General features: G+C 53.2%; 2 protein-coding genes across 3 annotated transcripts in view; both read left to right on the forward strand.

Moving 5' to 3' along the window:
• The first annotated feature begins 712 nt into the window (after nucleotides 1–712).
• smurf1 (SMAD specific E3 ubiquitin protein ligase 1) lies at nucleotides 713–20,089 on the forward strand. 2 transcript variants are annotated; one of them, XM_062485478.1, is made up of 18 exons: nucleotides 713–983; nucleotides 9,890–9,928; nucleotides 10,467–10,575; nucleotides 10,672–10,805; nucleotides 11,868–11,933; nucleotides 12,245–12,320; nucleotides 12,526–12,737; nucleotides 13,820–13,904; nucleotides 14,137–14,283; nucleotides 14,869–15,088; nucleotides 15,225–15,328; nucleotides 15,417–15,531; nucleotides 16,223–16,401; nucleotides 16,554–16,691; nucleotides 16,877–16,997; nucleotides 17,159–17,360; nucleotides 18,370–18,454; nucleotides 18,636–20,089. In XM_062485478.1, the coding sequence occupies exons 1-18, from the start codon at nucleotides 929–931 to the stop codon at nucleotides 18,733–18,735; spliced, it is 2,187 nt and encodes a 728-aa protein (XP_062341462.1). In that variant the 5' UTR covers nucleotides 713–928; the 3' UTR covers nucleotides 18,736–20,089. The 2 variants fall into 2 exon arrangements, with proteins under 2 accessions (XP_062341462.1, XP_062341470.1); XM_062485486.1 differs by having other exon boundaries at nucleotides 18,379–18,454.
• A 534-nt stretch (nucleotides 20,090–20,623) lies between these two features.
• rnf216 (ring finger protein 216) overlaps nucleotides 20,624–26,163 on the forward strand; it is a 13,483-nt gene continuing 7,943 nt past the window's right edge. The window contains exons 1-12 of the mRNA XM_062478344.1: nucleotides 20,624–20,689; nucleotides 21,578–21,709; nucleotides 21,831–21,958; nucleotides 22,277–23,833; nucleotides 23,963–24,039; nucleotides 24,197–24,299; nucleotides 24,472–24,633; nucleotides 24,716–24,827; nucleotides 24,924–25,060; nucleotides 25,348–25,398; nucleotides 25,756–25,893; nucleotides 25,999–26,147. Coding sequence (XP_062334328.1) covers nucleotides 21,646–21,709; nucleotides 21,831–21,958; nucleotides 22,277–23,833; nucleotides 23,963–24,039; nucleotides 24,197–24,299; nucleotides 24,472–24,633; nucleotides 24,716–24,827; nucleotides 24,924–25,060; nucleotides 25,348–25,398; nucleotides 25,756–25,893; nucleotides 25,999–26,147 — 2,678 coding nt within the window. The 5' untranslated portion in view covers nucleotides 20,624–20,689; nucleotides 21,578–21,645. The remainder of the gene's footprint in view (nucleotides 20,690–21,577; nucleotides 21,710–21,830; nucleotides 21,959–22,276; nucleotides 23,834–23,962; nucleotides 24,040–24,196; nucleotides 24,300–24,471; nucleotides 24,634–24,715; nucleotides 24,828–24,923; nucleotides 25,061–25,347; nucleotides 25,399–25,755; nucleotides 25,894–25,998; nucleotides 26,148–26,163) is intronic.

A 26,163-nucleotide genomic window follows, 5' to 3' on the forward strand; every position in this document is an offset into this window, starting at 1 on the left:
GACGTTGTGTCCTTGGGCAAGGCACTTCACCCTACTTGCCTCGGGGGAATGTCCCTGTACTTACTGTAAGTCGCTCTGGATAAGAGCGTCTGCTGAATGACTAAATGTAAATGTGTGTGTGGATTTACTTTGTCCTGTAAACAGCCTGATGACCCCTTTGTTTCCAGAAGCAAATGCTGCTGCTGCCAACCCTAACACAGCTAAAGATCTTCAGCCTTCAACTCTGACCCCCACTGACCCCAGCCCTCCAACACCCTGCCATCCTCCCTAAACCTGAGGTTCTTTGAAACCAACAGTTTCAGGTCAATAGGCAGGCTAAGAGAAGTGGGGAAAAGCTTGTCACCTTTAGTTAACAAAAGTGATTGTCTTTAAAATTATGTGTGGTCAAAAACGTCTCCTGATTTACCGCCATAAACTTTTTTTTTTTTTTTACCAAACTTACCTCTGCAGTTTGTCTGGTAATTAAAACATCCGAAGTCAGCTTGTGTTAATGCAAGAAGCCACTGAAATATATCGCTTAAGATGCATATGTAGATAGTTAAAGATAATAGGCTACTCGCTTATTACATCTAGGTACGTTTCTGTTGATTTCTTAATCATATCGTGTTTCCCAACATTCTGAAGAGGGAAGTTCCTCAACAACTCATGCTAGTTTGTGTCGGGAACGCCCACGCTTCCTGGATACGAGCACGTATTGCCGTATGAATGTGACGTCAGAACGTGTTTGAGCCCGAAAATGTTCGTCTGTGTTGTTAGATTTCGAAGGAACGGGGGACTTTGCGAGGAAATAATACACAATTTGCCGTGAGGAAGGCGAACGTTTAACATAGATTCATACACCCTAGTTAGTTATACTCCAACTGCGTACAAAGATTGCGTTTTTCCGGTGACCCGAGTGGGGAGTTAGCGCGATCGTTTTCCCGGAGTGATGTCGAATCCTGGGACTCGAAGGAACGGGTCCAGCATCAAAATCCGGCTGACAGGTAAAGCGGACTGAAGGCGTTTACAGTGTAGCTAGCTAATGTCGGGTCTAAATGTGTAAGTTAATTGCAAGTCAGTTAAATATGTAATGTAAATAGTCAGTAACACTAACAAGCCACGACACAAGCCAGCGAGAAATTCAGTAGCCTACAACTGTTGTGTATGGCCAAACATCCGTTTTTTCTGTTTTAAGCTTAGCCAGCTTTAGCTAACGTAAGCTAGTAGCGTTCAGCTAACACAGCAAGCAGCACTGAGACCAGGTAGCACACAGATCATTCATCAACTCTGGGTTGCTAGTTTAACACTTGACTGATATTAAAATTACCTTTCACTTTATCTTGCTTTCTACTTGCACGGGACAACATTTGCTAGCTCGCAGCAGCTAACAAGACGAAACCTGGTTTAAATCCAGCGTCAGCGGTTTCACTTGTTTGCTAGTACTGTACTGTAGCTGAACAATGTTTTGTTATTTTAGCTGTTATAGTTATAGCTCGCTAGTTAGCGAGCTGCTAGTTAGCGAGCTAACCTAGCGTAGCATTATCTCAACCCGATTGGCAAGCTAGGAAAGGCAGCTCGCAGCTTGACCTGAATGCAATGTTTGCTTTGAGGGATCGACCAGACAACTGTTGCAGCGGGCGACTATCGACCAGTCGGTTCCTTTCCCATGATAACCCAGATTATCCAGTTGGTGTAAACGTTCCCTTTTGAGAACATCTACCATTTGATGGACTGGGCTAACGGTAGCTCCTAAACTTATAATACTGTTTTATAAAATAGGTAGATTAATCTAACTATACCGTTCAAATATTTTAATCTATGTCAGTCAGCTAGCATTTATTCCTGCTTCAAGAAAATGGCCAGTGTGACTGAACTGGACAAGTTCATTCTTATGATCTTGCCCTCGGGCCAGACTCCTCTCAGTTATTTGACGCTGCAGAGATGCTGGATGGGGGGTAGAAAGGAACAATGGTTTTTACTGTAGCCGCTGTTGTCGCCATGCGGGCCGGCCTGGGGCCACCATTTACATGCAAATGCGGCCCCTGTGCCGCTGGGTAGACGCCTTTTCCAACCCTCGTTCACAGTCACACACATCAGTATTCAGCCCTGTGGTTTGGTAGCTAAGTGCTGGTGATTCCCACTAGACCAACCACAGCTAGCTGCTCAGTAATGATTAGTCTGTGTCTGGCAGGCTGGCTGTGTTGGATAAATGTGTGCATCATTCAGAAAAAATGCAAGGCTGCTGACTGACACAAATGCCAGCCTGTCTGTTCAACAGTCTGCTCTCCCTTACACCATCCTGCTCTGTATATGTAGCTAGCTAGTGTTTGGGTGCATATCTCTGGAACAGACAGGGTCATTACCCCCCAACTGTGCCCCGCCCCCACAGGTATGATTGGAATTCTAATTGGCTGAGGAATGTGTGATGAGTGAATGAGAGCAAAGCTGTTTGGCCGGCCAGTGGACTGTTTAGTCTGTGTGTTTGTGTTTGGCCTAGATCTGAGACCTCTGTCTGCGGTTCTAGATCTGAGACCTCTGTCTGCGGTTCTAGATCTGAGACCCTTGTCTGTAGTTCTGTGGTTCAGCAGAAAGAGAGGGAGAGTTTAAGACCTAATGGAGACAGCGTGTAACTAAGTGAATCTCAGGTCAGGGATCCTAGCTAATGCGCTTGTGTTTGGGTCCTGTGTACTCGGGCACACGCACGTCTGCCTGTCTGCATTGTTTTATGTTCAGGGACTCTAACTAGAACTGGACACACTGTGTGTGTGCTGGAGAGAGCAGTGTGCTGGAGAGAGGAGAGAGCAGTGTGCTGGAGAGAGCAGTGTGCTGGAGAGAGGAGAGAGCAGTGTGCTGGAGAGAGCAGTGTGCTGGAGAGAGCAGTGTGCTGGAGAGAGCAGTGTGCTGGAGAGAGCAGTGTGCTGGAGAGAGGAGAGAGCAGTGTGCTGGAGAGAGCAGTGTGTTGGAGAGAGGAGAGAGCAGTGTGCTGGAGAGAGCAGTGTGCTGGAGAGAGCAGTGTGTTGGAGAGAGCAGTGTGCTGGAGAGAGCAGTGTGCTGGAGAGAGCAGTGTGCTGGAGAGAGGAGAGAGCAGTGTGCTGGAGAGAGCAGTGTGCTGGAGAGAGGAGAGAGCAGTGTGCTGGAGAGAGGAGAGAGCAGTGTGCTGGAGAGAGCAGTGTGCTGGAGAGAGGAGAGAGCAGTGTGTTGGAGAGAGGAGAGAGCAGTGTGCTGGAGAGAGCAGTGTGCTGGAGAGAGCAGTGTGCTGGAGAGAGCAGTGTGCTGGAGAGAGGAGAGAGCAGTGTGCTGGAGAGAGCAGTGTGCTGGAGAGAGGAGAGAGCAGTGTGCTGGAGAGAGCAGTGTGCTGGAGAGAGGAGAGAGCAGTGTGCTGGAGAGAGCAGTGTGCTGGAGAGAGCAGTGTGCTGGAGAGAGCAGTGTGCTGGAGAGAGCAGTGTGCTGGAGAGAGGAGAGAGCAGTGTGCTGGAGAGAGGAGAGAGCAGTGTGCTGGAGAGAGCAGTGTGCTGGAGAGAGGAGAGAGCAGTGTGCTGGAGAGAGCAGTGTGCTGGAGATAGGAGAGAGCAGTGTGCTGGAGAGAGCAGTGTGTTGGAGAGAGGAGAGAGCAGTGTGCTGGAGAGAGCAGTGTGCTGGAGAGAGCAGTGTGCTGGAGAGAGGAGAGAGCAGTGTGCTGGAGAGAGCAGTGTGCTGGAGAGAGGAGAGAGCAGTGTGCTGGAGAGAGGAGAGAGCAGTGTGCTGAAGAGAGCAGTGTGCTGGAGAGAGCAGTGTGCTGGAGAGAGGAGAGAGCAGTGTGCTGGAGAGAGCAGTGTGCTGGAGAGAGCAGTGTGTTGGAGAGAGGAGAGAGCAGTGTGCTGGAGAGAGGAGTGTGCTGGAGAGAGCAGTGTGCTGGAGAGAGCAGTGTGCTGGAGAGAGCAGTGTGCTGGAGAGAGGAGAGAGCAGTGTGCTGGAGAGAGCAGTGTGTTGGAGAGAGGAGAGAGCAGTGTGCTGGAGAGAGCAGTGTGCTGGAGAGAGCAGTGTGCTGGAGAGAGCAGTGTGCTGGAGAGAGGAGAGAGCAGTGTGCTGGAGAGAGCAGTGTGCTGGAGAGAGGAGAGAGCAGTGTGCTGGAGAGAGCAGTGTGCTGGAGAGAGGAGAGAGCAGTGTGCTGGAGAGAGCAGTGTGCTGGAGAGAGCAGTGTGCTGGAGAGAGCAGTGTGCTGGAGAGAGCAGTGTGTTGGAGAGAGGAGAGAGCAGTGTGCTGGAGAGAGGAGTGTGCTGGAGAGAGGAGTGTGCTGGAGAGAGCAGTGTGCTGGAGAGAGCAGTGTGCTGGAGAGAGCAGTGTGCTGGAGAGAGGAGAGAGCAGTGTGCTGGAGAGAGCAGTGTGTTGGAGAGAGGAGAGAGCAGTGTGCTGGAGAGAGCAGTGTGTTGGAGAGAGGAGAGAGGAGTGTGCTGGAGAGAGGAGTGTGCTGGAGAGAGGAGTGTGCTGGAGAGAGGAGTGTGCTGGAGAGAGGAGTGTGCTGGAGAGAGCAGTGTGCTGGAGAGAGGAGAGAGCAGTGTGCTGGAGAGAGCAGTGTGCTGGAGAGAGGAGAGAGCAGTGTGCTGGAGAGAGCAGTGTGCTGGAGAGAGCAGTGTGCTGGAGAGAGCAGTGTGCTGGAGAGAGCAGTGTGTTGGAGAGAGGAGAGAGCAGTGTGCTGGAGAGAGGAGTGTGCTGGAGAGAGGAGTGTGCTGGAGAGAGCAGTGTGCTGGAGAGAGCAGTGTGCTGGAGAGAGCAGTGTGCTGGAGAGAGGAGAGAGCAGTGTGCTGGAGAGAGCAGTGTGTTGGAGAGAGGAGAGAGCAGTGTGCTGGAGAGAGCAGTGTGTTGGAGAGAGGAGAGAGGAGTGTGCTGGAGAGAGGAGTGTGCTGGAGAGAGGAGTGTGCTGGAGAGAGCAGTGTGCTGGAGAGAGGAGAGAGCAGTGTGCTGGAGAGAGCAGTGTGCTGGAGAGAGGAGAGAGCAGTGTGCTGGAGAGAGCAGTGTGCTGGAGAGAGCAGTGTGCTGGAGAGAGCAGTGTGTTGGAGAGAGGAGAGAGCAGTGTGCTGGAGAGAGGAGAGAGCAGTGTGCTGGAGAGAGGAGAGAGCAGTGTGCTGGAGAGAGCAGTGTGTTGGAGAGAGCAGTGTGCTGGAGAGAGCAGTGTGCTGGAGAGAGGAGAGAGCAGTGTGCTGGAGAGAGGAGAGAGCAGTGTGCTGGAGAGAGCAGTGTGCTGGAGAGAGCAGTGTGCTGGAGAGAGCAGTGTGCTGGAGAGAGCAGTGTGCTGGAGAGAGGAGAGAGCAGTGTGCTGGAGAGAGCAGTGTGCTGGAGAGAGGAGAGAGCAGTGTGCTGGAGAGAGCAGTGTGCTGGAGAGAGCAGTGTGCTCGAGAGAGGAGAGAGCAGTGTGCTGGAGAGAGCAGTGTGCTGGAGAGAGGAGAGAGCAGTGTGCTGGAGAGTGCAGTGTGTTGGAGAGAGGAGAGAGCAGTGTGTTGGAGAGAGGAGAGAGCAGTGTGCTGGAGAGAGCAGTGTGCTGGAGAGAGGAGAGAGCAGTGTGCTGGAGAGAGCAGTGTGCTGGAGAGAGGAGAGAGCAGTGTGCTGGAGAGAGCAGTGTGCTGGAGAGAGCAGTGTGCTGGAGAGAGGAGAGAGCAGTGTGCTGGAGAGAGCAGTGTGCTGGAGAGAGCAGTGTGCTGGAGAGAGGAGAGAGCAGTGTGCTGGAGAGAGCAGTGTGTTGGAGAGAGGAGAGAGCAGTGTGCTGGAGAGAGGAGAGAGCAGTGTGCTGGAGAGAGCAGTGTGCTGGAGAGAGCAGTGTGCTGGAGAGAGGAGAGAGCAGTGTGTTGGAGAGGAGAGAGCAGTGTGCTGGAGAGAGGAGAGAGCAGTGTGCTGGAGAGAGGAGAGAGCAGTGTGTTGGAGAGAGGAGAGAGCAGTGTGTTGGAGAGAGGAGAGAGCAGTGTGCTGGAGAGAGCAGTGTGCTGGAGAGAGCAGTGTGCTGGAGAGAGCAGTGTGCTGGAGAGAGGAGAGAGCAGTGTGCTGGAGAGAGCAGTGTGCTGGAGAGAGCAGTGTGCTGGAGAGAGGAGAGAGCAGTGTGCTGGAGAGTGCAGTGTGTTGGAGAGAGGAGAGAGCAGTGTGTTGGAGAGAGCAGTGTGCTGGAGAGAGCAGTGTGCTGGAGAGAGGAGAGAGCAGTGTGCTGGAGAGAGCAGTGTGCTGGAGAGAGGAGAGAGCAGTGTGCTGGAGAGAGCAGTGTGTTGGAGAGAGGAGAGAGCAGTGTGCTGGAGAGAGGAGAGAGCAGTGTGCTGGAGAGAGCAGTGTGCTGGAGAGAGGAGAGAGCAGTGTGTTGGAGAGGAGAGAGCAGTGTGCTGGAGAGAGGAGAGAGCAGTGTGCTGGAGAGAGGAGAGAGCAGTGTGCTGGATAGAGGAAAGAGCAGTAATCCTCTCAATGGGCACGTGCACACACACACACACACACACACACACACACAGCAAAGAGCGAAAGAAACAAACACTGTTAATCATAATCCATCACTCAGGCAGATCCCTCAGGTGGGTGTATGGTTTGTATCTGGGTGGGGGTGGGTGTCTTGTGCTTAATGTTCCAAGGGGGTGTTGGTATTTATTGTACATAGCTACACCTGTACACCCGACTCACCTTCGTGTACAGAGCTTCCTGTCAGAGAGAGCTTCCTGTCAGAGAGAGCTTCCTGTCAGAGAGAGCTTCCTGTCAGAGAGAGCTTCCTGTCAGAGAGAGCTTCCTGTCAGAGAGAGCTTCCTGTCAGAGAGAGCTTCCTGTCACAGTGGAAGCCAGGCGACCCGGAGCTTGGAGGAAGAGTTTAGGGATGCCTTTGACATCAGATAGGGTGACAGAGAGATACTGGGAGGGAGAGAGTACATGAGTCACCTCTGACAGGAAGTGGAGTAAGAACACAGAAGGAACCTCTCCCTCCATTTCCCCTTTCATCCTCCCCTTTCTCTCTTTCCATCTGTCTGTCTCCTTCTCTGTCACTCTCTCCTCTCTCTGTTCCTCTCTGTCCCTCTGTGTGTGTGTGAGGATAGATACTCTGTTCCTCTGTGTGCGTGTGAGGATAGATACTCTGTTCCTCTGTGTGTGTGTGAGGATAGATACTCTGTTCCTCTGTGTGTGTGTGAGGATAGATACTCTGTCCCTCTGTGTGTGTGTGAGGATAGATACTCTCTGTTTCTCTGTGTGTGTGTGAGGATAGATACTCTGTTCCTCTGTGTGTGTGTGAGGATAGATACTCTGTCCCTCTGTGTGTGTGTGAGGATAGATACTCTGTTCCTCTGTGTGTGTGTGTGAGGATAGATACTCTGTCCCTCTGTGTGTGTGTGAGGATAGATACTCTGTCCCTCTGTGTGTGTGTGAGGATAGATACTCTGTCCCTCTGTGTGTGTGTGAGGATAGATACTCTCTGTTCCTCTGTGTGTGTGTGAGGATAGATACTCTCTGTTCCTCTGTGTGTGTGTGAGGATAGATACTCTCTGTTCCTCTGTGTGTGTGTGAGGATAGATACTCTCTGTTCCTCTGTGTGTGTGTGAGGATAGATACTCTCTGTTCCTCTGTGTGTGTGTGAGGATAGATACTCTCTGTTCCTCTGTGTGTGTGTGAGGATAGATACTCTCTGTTTCTCTGTGTGTGTGTGAGGATAGATAGACCGTGGTATGTATTAGTCAGGAAGAGGGGGAGGATGAGGAAAGGGGAAGGATATACTTGAGGCATTCTCTGTGCATTAATCACAAGAAAGAGACCAGGAGGCGAGAAACCACAGCCATCTCCGCCCCCCCCCCCCCGCCCCTCCTCAGTCTCCTTGGTGTCCCTACCCCTGCGTGGACCAGGCCTACATGTAGCGCTGCCTGGCCTGCCTGGGGATATCCTGCTTTCATCCCATACTACATACTTCTGGGTTCCACTGTGATGAGACAGAGATCACAGAACCTTCCTACCCGAGTTCTGGGTTTCCCAATCCTGCCAAGCCCAGAGACCATGGGCTGCTTCTGGGATGGGAACAGCTATACCGGAGCATGTTCCTGCACTGTGCTGTAGGGCTGTGCTGCAGGGCTGTGCTGCAGGGCTGTGCTGCAGGGCTGTGCTGCAGGGCTGTGCTGCAGGGCTGTGCTGCAGGGCTGTGCTGCAGGGCTGTGCTGTAGGGCTGTGCTGCAGGGCTGTGCTGTAGGGCTGTGCTGCAGGGCTGTGCTGTAGGGCTGTGCTGTAGGGCTGTGCTGTAGGGCTGTGCTGCAGGGCTGTGCTGCAGGGCTGTGCTGCAGGGCTGTGCTGCAGGGCTGTGCTGTAGGGCTGTGCTGCAGGGCTGTGCTGTAGGGCTGTGCTGCAGGGCTGTGCTGTAGGGCTGTGCTGTAGGGCTGTGCTGCAGGGCTGTGCTGCAGGGCTGTGCTGTAGGGCTGTGCTGCAGGGCTGTGCTGCAGGGCTGTGCTGCAGGGCTGTGCTGTAGGGCTGTGCTGTAGGGCTGTGCTGTAGGGCTGTGCTGTAGGGCTGTGCTGTAGGGCTGTGCTGCAGGGCTGTGCTGTAGGGCTGTGCTGTAGGGCTGTGCTGTAGGGCTGTGCTGTAGGGCTGTGCTGTAGGGCTGTGCTGCAGGGCTGTGCTGTAGGGCTGTGCTGTAGGGCTGTGCTGCAGGGCTGTGCTGCAGGGCTGTGCTGCAGGGCTGTGCTGCAGGGCTGTGCTGCAGGGCTGTGCTGCAGGGCTGTGCTGTAGGGCTGTGCTGTAGGGCTGTGCTGCAGGGCTGTGCTGTAGGGCTGTGCTGTAGGGCTGTGCTGTAGGGCTGTGCTGCAGGGCTGTGCTGTAGGGCTGTGCTGTAGGGCCGTGCTGCAGGGCCGTGCTGCAGGGCCGTGCTGTAGGGCCGTGCTGTAGGGCCGTGCTGCAGGGCCGTGCTGTAGGGCTGTGCTGTAGGGCTGTGCTGTAGGGCTGTGCTGCAGGGCTGTGCTGTAGGGCTGTGCTGTAGGGCTGTGCTGCAGGGCTGTGCTGTAGGGCTGTGCTGTAGGGCTGTGCTGCAGGGCTGTGCTGTAGGACTGTGCTGTAGGGCTGTGCTGCAGGGCTGTGCTGCAGGGCTGTGCTGCAGGGCTGTGCTGCAGGGCTGTGCTGTAGGGCTGTGCTGTAGGGCTGTGCTGTAGGGCTGTGCTGTAGTTCTGTGCTGTAGGGCTGTGCTGTAGGGCTGTGCTGTAGGGCTGTGCTGTAGGGCTGTGCTGAAGGGCTGTGCTGCAGGGCTGTGCTGTAGGGCTGTGCTGTAGGGCTGTGTCCTTGTGTAGTAATGTTAACTGAGATGTTTGCTGTCAGTGTTTATGGGTGCTGCTCATAGCTGGATGGTTGTAGTAGAACGTGGCTCCCACTTAACCTGAGTTGTTCCCTAACCTCATACCAGACTGTCTGGACCTCACACACACACTCTTTAATCACAATACACACGCTGTACTCTGTTTGGATTGTCTACACTAATATACACACACACACACACAGAAATAGTCAGGTCAGAATGAGCTTTGCAGTCTCTGAATCCTCAGAGACATGCAGTCAAGGCAATCCACTGCTACTGTAGGCAGAGCTGGCTCTGTCAGAGCGTGTGTGTGTGTGTGTGTGGGTGGGTGGGTGTACAAGTGTGTGTGTGTGTGTGTCTCCCCATGGTATTTTAATGCTGTATAGTCTAGGCTATTGTCAGCCTGTGGTTAGGCTAAGGCATCCATACATTATCTTAACCAACATCCAGCCCATTCAGAAAGCCTACGCACTGACACAGGCTTGGAAACTGCTACATTCTACTTGCCTGTGCAGAATGCTCTGAAACATAATACACACACAATGCACACTGCGCACATGCACACTGATCCAAAGTCTTGTGGTTACAGATCTGTGTTTACTGATTTGATTCTGATTGGTGCCAGTGTGTTCTTACTGTTGTCTCTCTCCTCAGTATTATGTGCCAAGAACCTCGCAAAGAAAGACTTCTTTAGTGAGTATCCTGCCCCTCTTCACAGCTGCTTTTAACTTTTATCTTTCTCCTCCCCCCCCCTCCTGTAGCTGCCCCCCCCCCCTCCTGTAGCTGCCCCCCCCCTCCTGTAACTCCCCCCCTCCCCCCCTCCTGTAACTCCCCCCCTCCCCCCCTCCTGTAACTCCCCCCCCTCCCTCCTGTAACTGCCCCCCCCCCTCCTGTAACTGCCCCCCCCCCTCCTGTAGCTGCCTCTTTCCCCCCCTCCTGTAACTGCCTCTCTCCCCCCCCTCCTGTAGCTGCCTCTCTCCCCCCCTCCCTCCTGTAACTGCCTCTCTCCCCCCCTCCCTCCTGTAACTGCCTCTCTCCCCCCCCTCTCCTGTAACTGCCTCTCTCCCCGCCTCCCTCCTGTAACTGCCTCTCTCCCCCCCCCTCTCCTGTAACTGCCTCTCTCCCCCCCCCTCCTGTAGCTGCCTCTCTCTGTGTGCCTCCTCCCAGCCTGCCCTCCTCAGCATGGCCGCCTGTCAGACCTTGTGTGGAGCTGCTTGTGTTTGTGTTGCAGGGCTGCCGGATCCGTTTGCCAAGGTGGTTGTGGACGGGTCGGGCCAATGCCACTCCACTGACACAGTCAAGAGTACCCTCGACCCCAAGTGGAACCAGCACTATGACCTGTGAGCGACCTGTGTGTGTGTGTGTGTGTATGTGTGAGAGAGAGATAGACAGAGAGACAGACACACGAGTAGAACCACTGAACATGTGTGTTTCAGATACATTGGGAAGACAGACTCCATCACCATCAGTGTGTGGAACCACAAGAAGATCCATAAACGGCAGGGCGCCGGGTTTCTGGGCTGCATACGGCTGCTCTCCAACGCCATCAGCAGGCTAAAGGACACAGGCTGTACGTCACACACACACACACACATCAGCAGGCTAAAGGACACAGGCTGTACGTCACACACACACACACACACACACACACATCAGCAGGCTAAAGGACACAGGCTGTACGTCACACACACACACATGCACACACCCCTCAGGAATGGAACGACAAATGTGAATTAGAGGTTTATTACTGCATAGCACTTTGAGTAATATCTGTGTCTTTCCCGATCTATCCATCTCTTCTCCTCCCTCTCTCTCCCCTCCCTCCCTCTCTCTCCCCTCTCTCTCTCCTCCCTCTCTCTCCCCTCCCTCCCTCTCTCTGTCCTCCCTCTCTCTCCCCTCCCTCCCTCTCTCTCCCCTCTCTCTCTCCTCCCTCTCTCTCCCCTCCCTCCCTCTCTCTGTCCTCCCTCTCTCTCCCCTCCCTCCCTCTCTCTCCCCTCTCTCTCCCCTCTCTCTCTCTCCCCTCTCTCTCTCTCCCCTCCCTCTCTCTCCCCTCCCTCTCTCTCCCCTACCTCTCTCTGTCCTCCCTCTCTCTGTCCTCCCTCTCTCTGCCCTCCCTCTCTCTGTCCTCCCTCTCTCTGCCCTCCCTCTCTCTGCCCTCCCTCTCTCTGCCCTCCCTCTCTCTGTCCTCCCTCTCTCTGTCCTCCCTCTCTCTGTCCTCCCTCTCTCTGCCCTCCCTCTCTCTGCCCTCCCTCTCTCTGCCCTCCCTCTCTCTGCCCTCCCTCTCTCTCCCCTCCCTCTCTCTGTCCTCCCTCTCTCTGCCCTCCCTCCCTCCCTCTCTCTGTCCTCCCTCTCTCTGCCCTCCCTCTCTGTCCTCCCTCTCTCTGCCCTCCCTCTCTCTGCCCTCCCTCTCTCCCCTCCCTCTCTCTGCCCTCCCTCTCTCTGCCCTCCCTCTCTCTGCCCTCCCTCTCTCTCCCCTCCCTCTCTCTGCCCTCCCTCTCTCCCCTCCCTCTCTCTGCCCTCCCTCTCTCTGCCCTCCCTCTCTCTGTCCTCCCTCTCTCTGTCCTCCCTCTCTCTGTCCTCCCTCTCTCTGTCCTCCCTCTCTCTGTCCTCCCTCTCTCTGCCCTCCCTCCAGACCAGCGCCTGGACCTGTGTAAACTGAACCCCTCAGACAGTGATGCTGTCCGGGGGCAGATCGTAGGTAAGACTGGACACATCACGCACCCTAGACACACACACATCACGCACCCTAGACACACACACATCACACACCCTAGACACACACACATCACGCACCCTAGACACACACACATCACGCACCCTAGACACACACACATCACGCACCCTAGACACACACACATCACGCACCCTAGACACACACACATCACGCACCCTAGACACACACACATCACGCACCCTAGACACACACACATCACGCACCCTAGACACACACACATCACGCACCCTAGACACACACTCACATTTCTAAACAGTTTCCCTCTTGTGTTTCAGTGAGTTTGCAGACGCGAGACCGTATAGGCAGTGGGGGTCCTGTGGTGGACTGTCGGGGTCTGTTAGAAAATGAGGGGTGAGCCTGTCTCTCTGTCTGCCTGTCTCTCTGTCTGCCTGTCGCTCTGTCTGCCTGGTTGTCTGCCTGTCTGGACACTATAGGACTGCTATACAGAGCTGAAACAAACAGGAATGGACTGTAAAGGAATGTTGCACATAACTTAACATGGTCTTGGAGAACTATTCGTCCTGATTTTTCCGTGTGTGTGTGTGTGTGTGCGCAGGCCTGTGTTTGAGGGCTGTTTCAGCGAGGAGCCGCTGCCGTACTCAGACCCCACGGGCGCCGCAGGTGGAGGGACATGCCGTCTGGACTCACCCAATCAGGAGAGCAGGCTCCAGACCCAGCGAATCAGAGGCCAGGACTCCAGAGGCCACGGCCACACCCCTCAGAACCGACCACATGGACACCAGTCACCAGACCTGCCTGAAGGCTATGGTAACGAGAGAGAACTGGAGTGTGGCTACGTAGAGAGAGAGCGTGGCTACGTAGAGAGAGAGCGTGGCTACGTAGAGAGAGAGCGTGGCTACGTAGAGAGAGAGCGTGGCTACGTAGAGAGAGAGAGCGTGGCTACGTAGAGAGAGAGCGTGGCTACGTAGAGAGAGAGCGTGGCTACGTAGAGAGTGGGGCTACGTAGAGAGAGAGTGGCTACGTAGAGAGAGAGCGTGGCTACGTAGAGAGAGAGAGCGTGGCTACGTAGAGAGAGAGCGTGGCTACGTAGAGAGAGAGCGTGGCTACGTAGATAGAGAGCGTGGCTACGTAGATAGAGAGCGTGGCTACGTAGATAGAGAGCGTGGCTACGTAGAGAGAGAGCGTGGCTACGTAGAGAGAGAGCGTGGCTACGTAGAGAGAGAGCGTGGCTACGTAGAGAGAGAGCGTGGCTACGTAGAGAGAGAGCGTGGCTACGTAGAGAGAGAGCGTGGCTACGTAGAGAGAGAGAGCGTGGCTACGTAGAGAGAGAGCGCGGCTACGTAGAGAGAGAGAGCGTGGCTACGTAGAGAGTGGGGCTACGTAGAGAGAGAGTGGCTACGTAGAGAGAGAGCGTGGCTACGTAGAAAGAGAGCGTGGCTACGTAGAGAGAGAGCGTGGCTACGTAGAGAGAGAGCGTGGCTACGTAGAGAGAGAGCGTGGCTACGTAGAGAGAGAGCGTGGCTACGTAGAGAGAGAGCGTGGCTACGTAGAGAGCGAGCGTGGCTACGTAGAGAGCGAGCGTGGCTACGTAGAGAGCGAGCGTGGCTACGTAGAGAGCGAGCGTGGCTACGTAGAGAGAGAGCGTGGCTACGTAGAGAGAGAGAGCGTGGCTACGTAGAGAGAGAGAGCGTGGCTACGTAGAGAGAGAGCGTGGCTACGTAGAGAGAGAGCGTGGCTACGTAGAGAGAGAGCGTGGCTACGTAGAGAGAGAGCGTGGCTACGTAGAGAGAGAGCGTGGCTACGTAGAGAAAGAAAGAGGGGAAAGAGGGAGATGGGTGTGGTGAGCAGTGTCAAATACAGGCAGTAATGTGTGTGTGTGTGTGTTACAGAACAGAGGACCACGGTGCAGGGCCAGGTATACTTCCTCCACACACAGACAGGGGTCAGCACCTGGCACGACCCCCGCATACCCAGGTAAGACCTCCTCCTCCCCTCCTCATCCCTCTCCCTCCAGCTGACTCACTCACCTCCTCCGCTAACCCACTGATTCTGGATTCTGATTGGAGAATTTGTCGGGGGGGGGGGGGGGGGATACTGACGAGGCCAACCAGATGAAGGGACCTGATTGGTCAACAACATGCAGAGTTGGTAGATGGTGGACTGTGATTGGCGTCAGGCTCAGCAAGGTGGATTGTGATTGGTTTAGGGACCTGACCAGTGTTAGCTGTGAGGAGTTGGGTCCGCTGCCAGTTGGCTGGGAGGTCCGAAGCACAGTGTCCGGAAGGATCTACTTTGTGGACCACAACAACCGAACCACTCAGTTCACTGACCCCCGCCTACACACCATCATAAGGTACACACACATGCATACAGAAGCTATGAAGGGCTGTGTCAATGCTAAAGAAAAATGTACTATATATAAATGAATGTACTAAACCATAATCAACTCAATCAAAGTTAAAAAGTCTAAACCACAATAACAATACACACACACACACACACACTAACTTTCTCAAACTAAGAGTGTTTGCCTCTCTCCTCTTGCCTCTCCCTCTCTCTCCTCTTGCCTCTCCCTCTCTCTCCTCTTGCCTCTCTCCTCTTGCCTCTCTCCTCTTGCCTCTCCCTCTCTCCTCTTGCCTCTCTCCTCTTGCCTCTCCCTCTCTCCTCTTGCCTCTCCCTCTCTCCTCTTGCCTCTCTCCTCTTGCCTCTCCCTCTCTCCTCTTGCCTCTCCCTCTCTCCTCTTGCCTCTCTCCTCTTGCCTCTCCCTCTCTCCTCTTGCCTCTCCCTCTCTCCTCTTGCCTCTCCCTCTCTCCTCTTGCCTCTCTCCTCTTGCCTCTCCCTCTCTCCTCTTGCCTCTCCCTCTCTCCTCTTGCCTCTCCCTCTCTCCTCTTGCCTCTCCCTCTCTCCTCTTGCCTCTCCCCCTCCTTCCCCCCTCCAGTCAACACTCCCAGGTGAAGGAGTCGTCCCAGGCCCTGCCGGGGGGTCAGATGGAGGTGGGGGGTGAGGAGGGGGGAGGCGGGGGAGGGGAGGGGGAGGTGGCAGTGCGCTATGAGAGAGACCTGGTCCACAAGCTCAAACTACTGAGACATGAGCTGTCTCTGCAGCAGCCGCAGGCTGGACACTGTCGCATCGAGGTGTCACGAGAAGAGATCTTTGAGGTACACTCACTCTCACACACACACTTACACATGCACACACACAAACACAGTCAGATGGGCACACTCATCAAGGAGTGATAATACCCTCAGTAAATGGATGAAGTTTCAGAATCCTTCCTCTGCCTGGTGTCTGCAGGAGTCGTACCGGCAGATCATGAAGATGAGGCCCAAAGACCTGAAGAAGAGACTGATGGTGAAGTTCAGAGGAGAAGAGGGCCTGGACTATGGGGGCGTGGCCCGGTAGGAACCTGCCCTACACCTGACACGCTGTGTTCTGTAAGTGGGATGTCATGCTGCTGACCTTGTGACCTTGTGCTGTGGTCTCCAGGGAGTGGTTGTACCTGCTGTGCCATGAGATGTTGAACCCCTACTACGGCCTGTTCCAGTACTCTACAGACAACATCTACACACTCCAGATCAACCCTGACTCCTCCATCAACCCTGTGAGTGTGCACACACACACACACTCTTTGACTTGCAATTTAATACCACAAATGCACACACACACACTTTGACTTGCAATTTAATACCACAAATGCACACACACACTTATTCATCCTACATATTCGACACACTTGCCTCCGTACACACACACAGTATATATAGCAGCACTAGATGTTTGGCTTAATTACAGCGTGCCATCTCTGTGGTGGAGCACCGACACGACAGGCTGCCTGCCTCAGCTAGCCTGCGTTCCTGTTCCTGTGTGTCTGTAACCGGGGTGTCTGTAACCGTGCGTCCGTAACCGTGCTGTCTGTAACCGTGCTGTCTGTAACCGTGCTGTCTGTAACCGTGCTGTCTGTAACCGTGCTGTCTGTAACCGTGGTGTCTGTAACTGAGCTGTCTGTAACCGTGGAGTCTGTAACCGTGGAGTCTGTAACCGTGGAGTCTGTAACCGTGGAGTCTGTAACCGTGGAGTCTGTAACCGTGGTGTCTGTAACCGTGGTGTCTGTAACCGTGGTGTCCGTAACCGTGGTGTCCGTAACCGTGGTGTCCGTAACCGTGGTGTCCGTAACCGTGGTGTCCGTAACCGTGGTGTCCGTAACCGTGGTGTCCGTAACCGTGGTGTCCGTACCCGTGGTGTCCGTACCCGTGGTGTCTGTAACCGTGGTGTCTGTAACCATGCGTCCCCAGGACCACCTGTCATATTTCCACTTCGTGGGCCGTGTGATGGGGCTTGCAGTGTTCCATGGCCACTACATCAACGGAGGCTTCACCCTGCCCTTCTATAAGCAGCTGCTGGGCAAGCCCATCCAGCTGAGCGACCTGGAGACCACTGACCCTGAGCTGCACAAGAGTCTGGTCTGGATCCTGTGAGTATATACACACCTACACACTCCTGTACACACACCTGCACACACACCTGTACACGCATGCACACTCCTGTCACACACATGCACACAGAGCTCTGAGAGGCAGATATCAGGCAGAGGGATCAGCTGTGTGTGTGTGTGTGTGTGTGCAGGGAGAACGACATCACGTCAGTCTTGGACCACACCTTCTGTGTGGAACACAACGCCTTTGGGAAGTTCATGCAACATGAATTGAAACCTAATGGTCGGAACATCCCTGTTACAGAGGAGAACAAGAAGGAGTATGTGAGGTAAGCTGGGCGGAGCGATGTGAAGCTGTGTCCAGTAGGTGGTGTTGTGTACTGTGTGGAGCGATGTGAAGCTGTGTCCGGTAGGTGGTGTTGTGTCCTGTGTGGAGCGATGTGAACGAGTCTCCTGACACCTATGCCAGTCTATCTGAAGTGTGTGTGTGTGTGTGTGTGTGTGTGTGTTTCAGGCTCTATGTGAACTGGAGGTTCATGCGTGGCATCGAGGCCCAGTTCCTGGCGCTTCAGAAGGGCTTCAGTGAGCTCATCCCCCAGCACCTCCTCAAACCCTTCGATCACAAGGAGCTGGAGGTGACCTGCCTCTCAACGCCTGTCACACACACGCTCATATGAACACATGCATACACACACAGAAAATGCATGCACACACAAGCCACACACACATATGGACAGTATATACCTGAAAAGGGTCATTTTACACTCTCTCTCTCTCTCTCTCTCTCTCTCTCTAGCTGATCATTGGTGGTCTGGGGAAAATCGACCTGGCGGACTGGAGGACCAACACTCGTCTGAAACACTGTGTGTGTGACAGCAATGTGGTGCGCTGGTTCTGGCAGGCTGTGGAGGCCTTCAGCGAGGACAGAAGAGCGCGGCTGCTGCAGTTTGTCACCGGCTCCACCCGCGTCCCTCTACAGGGCTTCAAAGCACTGCAGGGTGGGTCACACACACACACACACACACACACTCACACTGCAGGGTGGGTCACACACACACACTCACACTGCAGGGTGGGTCACACACACACACACACACTGCAGGGTGGGTCACACACTCACACTGCAGGGTGGGTCACACACACACACACACACACACACACTGCAGGGTGGGTCACACACACACACTCACACTGCAGGGTGGGTCACACACACACACACACACACACTGCAGGGTGGGTCACACACACACACACTCACACTGCAGGGTGGGTCACACACACACACACACACACACTGCAGGGTGGGTCACACACACACACACTCACACTGCAGGGTGGGTCACACACACACACACACACACACTGAAGGGTGGGTCACACACACACACACACTCACACTGCAGGGTGGGTCACACACACACACACACTCACACTGCAGGGTGGGTCACACACACACACACACTCACACTGCAGGGTGGGTCACACACACACTCACACTGCAGAGTGGGTCACACACACACACACACTCACACTGCAGGGTGGGTCACACACACACACACACTCACACTGCAGGGTGGGTCACACACACACACACACTCACACTGCAGAGTGGGTCACACACACACACACACACACTCACACTGCAGGGTGGGTCACACACACACACACTCACACTGCAGGGTGGGTCACACACACACACTCACACTGCAGGGTGGGTCACACACACACACTCACACTGCAGGTTGGGTCACACACACACACTCACACTGCAGAGTGGGTCACACACACACACACACACACACACACACTCACACTGCAGGGTGGGTCACACACACACACACTCACACTGCAGGGTGGGTCACACACACACACTCACACTGCAGGGTGGGTCACACACACACACTCACACTACAGGATGGGTCACACCCTGTAGTATGAGCGTAGAGCAGTGATAACTAGACTGTGTATGAGCGTAGAGCAGTGATAACTAGAGTGTGTGTGTGTAAGGTTCTACAGGTTCTGCAGGCCCAAGGCTCTTCACCATCCATCTGATAGACGCAAACACGGACAACCTGCCCAAGGCCCACACATGGTGAGACTAGCCCCAACCTGCACAATGCCCACACATGGTGAGACTAGCCCCAACCTGCACAATGCCTATCCATCCAGCAGTCTCTATCTATCCCTTCGTCTGTGTGTCTAGATATCCATCCATCCCAGTGTTGGTTGATGGTGTTGGCGAGTGTCTAAGCTGTGTCCTTCTGCTTGTGTAGTTTCAACAGAATAGACATCCCACCGTATGAGACCTACGAGAAGCTGTATGAGAAGCTGCTGACTGCAGTGGAGGAGACCTGCGGCTTCGCTGTGGAGTGACTCGCTCTCTTATGTACATGTGTTCTCCAACACCTAGCACAGACATCTTTATACAAATGCTTACGCAGATAAACATACAAACAGTGATGGATGGTGTCACAATAAACCCAAACCTGCTTCACACACACACACACACACACACTCTCTCTCCGCCCCGCCCCACCCTCTCTGGACAGCTGAGGGTTTTGGGGAGAGGGGGGGCGGGGGTTGAGCGAAAAAGTATTTTAGAGTTTTTCAGATGTTTTGAAGAAGCATTTTTATCCTTCAGTTTTAATGAGCTATGATGTCATTCTTCAGAACACCAACAGTGACTATGTCTCTGATGATCCTCCAATCACACACAGTCTCTGATACGGTCTGTATCTGAGGTCCACCAATCAGACGCCTCAACAGAAAGCAGCGACCAATGGTCTGACAAGCAGATTGATTTAATAGTATTCATGCTTCATGTTTAACCACTGTTGTGTGTGTGGGGGGGGGGTTATTTCTGTGTGTATGCGAGTATGTGTGCATGCCTGGTGTGTGTGTATGTGCGTCTGTCTGGTGTGTGTGTGTATGCGTGTCTGTGTCTTGCATGGAACCTGGTTATTATTTTTATAAATGATCAAACGAGCCTCTGTTTGGGTCTGTGACTGCTCTGATCCACTCTGACCGTTCATGTCTGATTATTATTTATTACCGTGTGATTACTGACCATGCTGCTATGCTCAACACGAGCCCACACTAATCTCTTCTGTTAGTTCCCAACCTGACTTTTAATCCCAAATTGAGTTTGTAGTCTGATGGCACACAGGGGTCCTCTGACCTCTGACCTGCATGTATTCAGTTAGCAGTGATGTGGGCGGAGCCCATGGAGGGTTAATGTTCCTGTGTGTGAAATATGCAATAAAGAGATCCAACCCTTTCATTCACAGCTCTCTCTATCTCTCTGTCTCTCTATCTCTCTGTCTCTCTCTCTCTGTCTCTCTATCTCTCTCTCTGTCTCTCTATCTCTGTCTGTCTGTCTGTGTCTGTCTCTCTCTATCTCTCTCTCCCTCTCTCTCTGTCTGTCTCTGTGTTCAGCTCATTGGGGGTTTCTTGTGTTTCGTTTCCTTTCCAGAACACCATGAATGAACATTTTTAACACTCATTAAAACTACATAGAAGTGAATGAAACCCAAGCTAAATGTTGTGTGTGTTGGGATGCATTGTAGGTGGAAGATGACTGTTTGCAGTATCGTTACAATCTACAAGCTTTAGGTTCTGAATTCATTGTGTAATGGATGCAAGCGTATTGTAACTTACTATGTACTAAACATTTATGAAAAAATACAATGTAAATAAGATTATATTAAAGAAACTAAATTGAAAATATGCAGTGTGTGCATTGTGAGTTTTTCTGGCTGAGGAGAACTTGGTGGAAAACATTGAAGCAAAGATAAAAGACTGCTATAATCAGTGTGTGGGAATGTGTGTAGTGCTGCACTCAAAACTATTATTAATTATTAAAATAATTAAATACTACCATTAAAAACTGTTTATATGCTTTGGCTTCATGAGGTCATGTTCAAATGTATGTTTTTTTTTCTCTTGAAAAGTGAAAACGTTTCTTTTTTTTATTGCAATTGTACGGGACAGCAAAAAGACTGTTGCCATATTGTAATACAATACCGTGAATATATAATGTAAATATTGAATTGACGCTATCATTGTATTAGAATCGGATACAGTGCACATTTGTGCTTATATCAGTCTGGAGTCTTATTGTTCATACACGAACTTAACGTTTTCAGAATTGTGTGTATAGTTTTATTTTTAGTGTGTAAGTAAGTACTCTGATCCCCGCCCCCTTACGTAGTGTGCGTGTGACGCAATCCGGACACATTCTCTTGTTTTGGCAGTTTTGTTTCGAGGTCCGGTGATTATCAGTCGATCAAGAAAACGTATATGGGCAAGTGACGTTTTATAGTCCGAAGTATGTTTGGTTTTCTGTAATGTATTTTGTAAAAGACAACCACCATTACAAGACATTAGCGATAAGAGTATTATCTGTTTCTGTACTTCACCGCTAGCTAGGAACACGTTAACACAATTAGCCTAGCTAGCTAGCCAGCTTTCCAGTTAGCATCACTCAGCTAGTATACTAGCATAGCTGTCTAGCTACAAACTTGAAACATTTGAGTGCAGTGACAGAATAAGTTGAGAGAATAAGTTCAAAATTACGATGCTACGTTGCTGTATTAAAAAAATACATAGACTACTGTACATGTTATAGCTAGGTTTGTTTGTACTTAGCTAGCTACATGTTGTTGATGGTTTGTGAACGTAGATGGGTCATCAGCTTAGCTAGTTGTTTAGCTAGCTTGCCAACGTTACGCAAGCAACATTTGAAATGAACGTTTCTGCAACGTTACAACTAGATTAGTTATCTATCCGTCGCTGTGAGTGGTCGTAAGCGGACAAGTGGCGTATTTGTTGCCAAGAACGTGACAGAGGTGATGAGTTCAAGGGAATGTGAAACTAGTACTAGTAGTGGACACATTATGGAGCTAACTGCTCATCCACTTACCGAGCAAGTTGCAATCCACAGGCGATTGTCATTGCTAGTGAAACGAGCTAGTGATTTCGTCAACAGTTGCAGTTTCAACAGTGGTGCATGAGTCATGTGCATACATTCGGAACGTGTTTCCGTTCGATAAAAAGCGAATTGTGTCGTGGACCAATCATGACAGCTTACTTACCGTTTTAACTGTCACCGTAATCCATGTTTTGTTGTGTACCGAATACTCGATGATAATGATGACAGGTGCACCCGTCTGAAAACCATGGGGACTGCTGTATTAACGCGTGTGTTGTTTTGTAGAAGGGATGGTTGTGACGTGAGTGCTGGGTAGAGAGAGTATCCGCAGGTGGACTCAGGGAGCCTGGAAAATGGCAAATGGAGAAGATGACGATGTTATTCATCTGGCCAGCTTCAACCTTCACCGTAGCCAAGGTTACACCTCCTCCTAGACACGCCCTCTCAATACACACTAAGCACATGCATAGTCAGGTTTATGTCATTGTAACACAAACTAGGGGAATCCTAACTGACCTGGTTAATCCTGTTTGTGCAGGCCGTAGGGCCCGCAGACGGGCCTTCATCACCATCTCAGACGACTCTGACGAGGAGCCGCTGCAGCTGGTGCCGGGCCGGCCCGTGCTGGTCCCGGACGAGCATGACGATGATGTCAGCATCCTCGAGGTAGCCTGAGCCCAGCACAACCACGTCCTAAAAGGAAGCCATGATTGCCTTTTTCAAATGTATCCAAGAGCAGCACTGAGTTTCTTTAAACAGTTGATGTTTGATGTTAATTAACCGACATACATGCACACACATGCATACATCTAGTATATATGGCACCTTTTTCCTTTGTAAAAGAGTAGCTTCTGAATTACTGTTATGTGCATCATCAGTTAAGATCTAACGCAGACATCTAACTCCCAGTTCTGTTGAGCCCGTTCTGTTGAGCCCGTTCTGTTGAGCCAGTCTCATTCTGTTTGCCTTTCTCTCTTCCTGCAGCCCAGCATGGCTCCAGTGAGAAGGCGTATGATTCGCCCAGCTGCATCGTGGACCAGGTCCTCAGGACATGCATCTGCATTCTCCAGAGCAAGGTCTACAGTGACACCCTCCAGAGACGCACAGACCAACACCACCCAAATCAGACCTCTGATCCGAGCTCAGACCCAGCCCCATCCTGGACCCTCCACATCCACCCAGCCCCAGCCTGGACCCTCCACATCCACCCAGCCCCAGCCTGGACCCTCCACATCCACCCAGCCCCAGCCTGGACCCTCCACATCCACCCAGCCCCAGCCTGGACCATCCACATCCACCCAGCCCCAGCCTGGACCATCCACCCAGCCCCAGCCTGGACCCTCCACATCCACCCATCCCCAGCCTGGACCCTCCACATCCACCCAGCCCCAGCCTGGACCCTCCACATCCACCCAGCCCCAGCCTGGACCCTCCACATCCACCCAGCCCCAGCCTGGACCCTCCACATCCACCCAGCCCCAGCCTGGACCCTCCACATCCACCCAGCCCCAGCCTGGACCATCCACATCCACCCAGCCCCAGCCTGGACCCTCCACATCCACCCAGCCCCAGCCTGGACCCTCCACATCCACCCAGCCCCAGCCTGGACCCTCCACATCCACCCAGCCCCATCCTGGACCCTCCACATCCACCCAGCCCCAGCCTGGACCCTCCACATCCACCCAGCCCCAGCCTGGACCCTCCACATACACCCAGCCCCATCCTGGACCCTCCACATCCACCCAGCCCCAGCCTGGACCCTGCACATCCACTGAGCTCCAGCCTGGACCCTCCACATCCACCCATCCCCAGCCTGGACCCTCCACATCCACCCAGCCCCAGCCTGGACCATCCACATCCACCCAGCCCCAGCCTGGACCCTCCACATCCACTCTGACTACACCTCCCACGGAAGAAGTGGTATTGACAGAGACCCAGCCTAGCACCCTCTCCCACCCTCGACCCAGACAAATTCTACAGCAGGCTCGGTTAATTTGGGGTCCTCAGGTTCATCCTCTGTTTCTCAGGCCCCCCCCCCAGCACAGACCCCAGGGCCCCAGACCCCAGGGCCCCAGCGCTGCGATGGCACCCACTGTGCTGATTGCAGCTGCTCCAGAGCGACTGGGACCCCCAGAAACCGGCCATCGGATTACCCTGGGCAGCCAGGCTGCAGCAGGGGCACAGCCCAACCCTAACACCCAGGACAGAGCTCCACAGTGGGGACAGAAACGGGGGGTGCCTCCCCTGGAGCCTCAGGTGGTAGTGGTCTACCAGCCAGTGCCAAACCTTGACCCAGTAGCCACTGTTTCCCATCCAGAAGGGGCAAACCCTGTGGTGCAACCTAACCCCCCAGCCCTGGCCTTAGGCCCAGCCTTAACCCTAGCCGCTAATGCCCCAGCCTTAGGCCCAGCCCCCAACCCCCCAGCTCCAGCACCCATGCCCAGGCTGGAGGAGGAGAGGCCAGGGCCCTCAGCACCACGGTGGGGCCAGGGGGAGGAGGGGTCAGTGCCTCCACATGTCAGAGCTCTGGTCCAGGGGGTGGTGAGTAGTGATGATCTCTGTCTCTCTCTCACTCTCTTGCTCGCCCACTAAGCCACCACATCCTTCCTTCTCCTGGCTCCTGTCTTGACCCTCTCTTCCCTTCTCTCCTCTCTTGTCGTCTCCTCTCAGTTGGACCTGCTCCCTGATGTCCAGGAGAACTACGTAGCAGAGTTGATCCAGCAGAACGATATCAAAGATTTGAATGAGTAAGCACCTTTACCACCACATGATGGGTCAGGAACTTCCTCGATAAGTGTGTGAGTGAGTGAGTGTGTGTGAGAGTGTGTGAATGTGTGTGAGTGAGTGAGTGTGTGAGTGAATGTCTGAGTGTGTGTAACACTTCTGTGCTGTGCTCTGTGCCAGTGTGTGTAACATGCTCCTGGAGAACCCAGGATATCCTCAGAGAGAAAGCACAGCATCTTCTCAGAGCAGCATCCTTCTGGAAGCCAGCAACACACACACACAGGTAGGCCCAGCTGGTTAGAAGCACGACAGAGACAGACAGGTAGACACGTGTCTCACTGTTTGTGTTATAGAGAAAAGAGAGAATTGTATTGTAAGTAAGTTGTATTTGTCTTGAGATATTTGGTGTTGCTGTGTGTGTGTGTGTGTGTGTGTGTGTGTGTGTGTGTGTTTAGGTGAGTGAGGACCTGTTTGACTACGCCAGGCTGGGGCCGGTGGGACCAGAGACACTGATGCAGGCTGCAGACCTCCTCATGGGAGACTTCCGAATGCTCAGCTGCCTCGACATCAAGTGGGCGCTCAACGCTCTCAAGGGACACTATGCAATCACACGCAAGGTACTGTGTTCCTGCTCACACACACACACATATATACACACACACACACACGTGTGCATGAGCTGCGGTCCCTGTGCTCCAGGCCTTATGTGAAGCCCTGAAGAAGTGGCAGGAGGTAGCAGACCCCTCAGGGAAGAAGCGCAGAAGAAGAGACTCATCAGAGCGCTGCTACATCGACTTCCTGTTCGAACACGGTACATCCTCGCTCTCTCACACACACACACACACACACACACTCACAGAGCGCTCACACACACTCACAGAGCGCTCAGTCCTGCTCCTTCTTCTAGGCTCAGCTAAGTTCTCCAAGAGGATGTTCTTCCTGGAGAAGGACCGGCGAGGCTGCAGAACCTTTAGTACTGCTCTAGAACCTTCTCTGCAGAAGGAGGTCTCCTTCTACCAGCAGAAGACCAAGGAACAAGCCGAGGTGGACCACACCACACACACACACACACCACAGCCCAACACACACACCACATACACACCACACACACACCACACACACACCGGAGGACCACATTAAGAGGATTTAAAATGCCTCTGAGATGGGGGGATATTTTGGTTGGAATCCTTTTGAACTCAAGCAAAGAAAGATTGTTGTCTTGGCATCATATTTGAAAGGTGTCACCCTGAGGTGTAGCTGACTGGTTTTATCAGCGTGATGTAATTTCCTGTCTGTCTCCTTGTCCTTCCCTCGCTGCATCGTCTCTCCAGCATGAGGACTTCCTCTTGGCTCTGCAAGTGAATGAAGAGCAGTACGAGAAGGTAGGCAGCCCACCTCTGCTCTCTCTGCCCTCTCTCTGCCCTCTCTCTGCCCGCTCTCTCTGCCCTCTCTCTGCCCTCTCTCTGCCCGCTCTCTCTGCCCTCTCTCTGCCCGCTCTCTCTGCCCTCTCTCTGCCCTCTCTCTGCCCGCTCTCTCTGCCCTCTCACATTACTGACTTAAGCTTTATGTGTGTGAGAGAGATGTTTGTTTTTGTGAGACAGCCAGAGATGGGGGGGGGGCGGAGAGGCAAGGAGTGTGTATATCATGATGTGTGTGTAAGGTAGAGAGGGAAGCATATGTGTGTGGTGCTGTGTGTAGAGGCGAGAGCTCTAACTGTGTGTGTGTGTGTGTGTGTGTAGGACGGCCAACTGATCGAGTGTGGCTGCTGCTGTGGAGAGTTTGCGTTTGAGAAGATGACCCAGTGCTCCGACGGTCATCTGTTCTGTAAAGAGTGTCTGGTCAAGTACGCCCAGGAGGCTGTGTTCGGCTCTGGAAGGGTACGTGACTGTGTGTGTTTCACTCTTTATGTTTGGGCCGGTTTGGTTGTTTAGACCAGTCTCAATCTGTTCACTGTGTTTAAAGTGTGTGTGTGTGTGTTGCAGTCGGAGCTGAGCTGCATGGAGGTGGGCTGCCTCTGCTCCTTCCCAGTGTGTGAGCTGGAGAAGGTCCTGCCAGAGAGCATTCTGGGTAAATACTACGAGAGACAGGCCGAGGAGGCCGTAGCTGCCACCTGCGCTGACGAACTAGTACGGTACGTGTGTGTGTGG

This window comes from Osmerus eperlanus, chromosome 2 (assembly GCF_963692335.1).
Source record: "Osmerus eperlanus chromosome 2, fOsmEpe2.1, whole genome shotgun sequence".
Lineage (NCBI taxonomy): Eukaryota > Metazoa > Chordata > Actinopteri > Osmeriformes > Osmeridae > Osmerus > Osmerus eperlanus.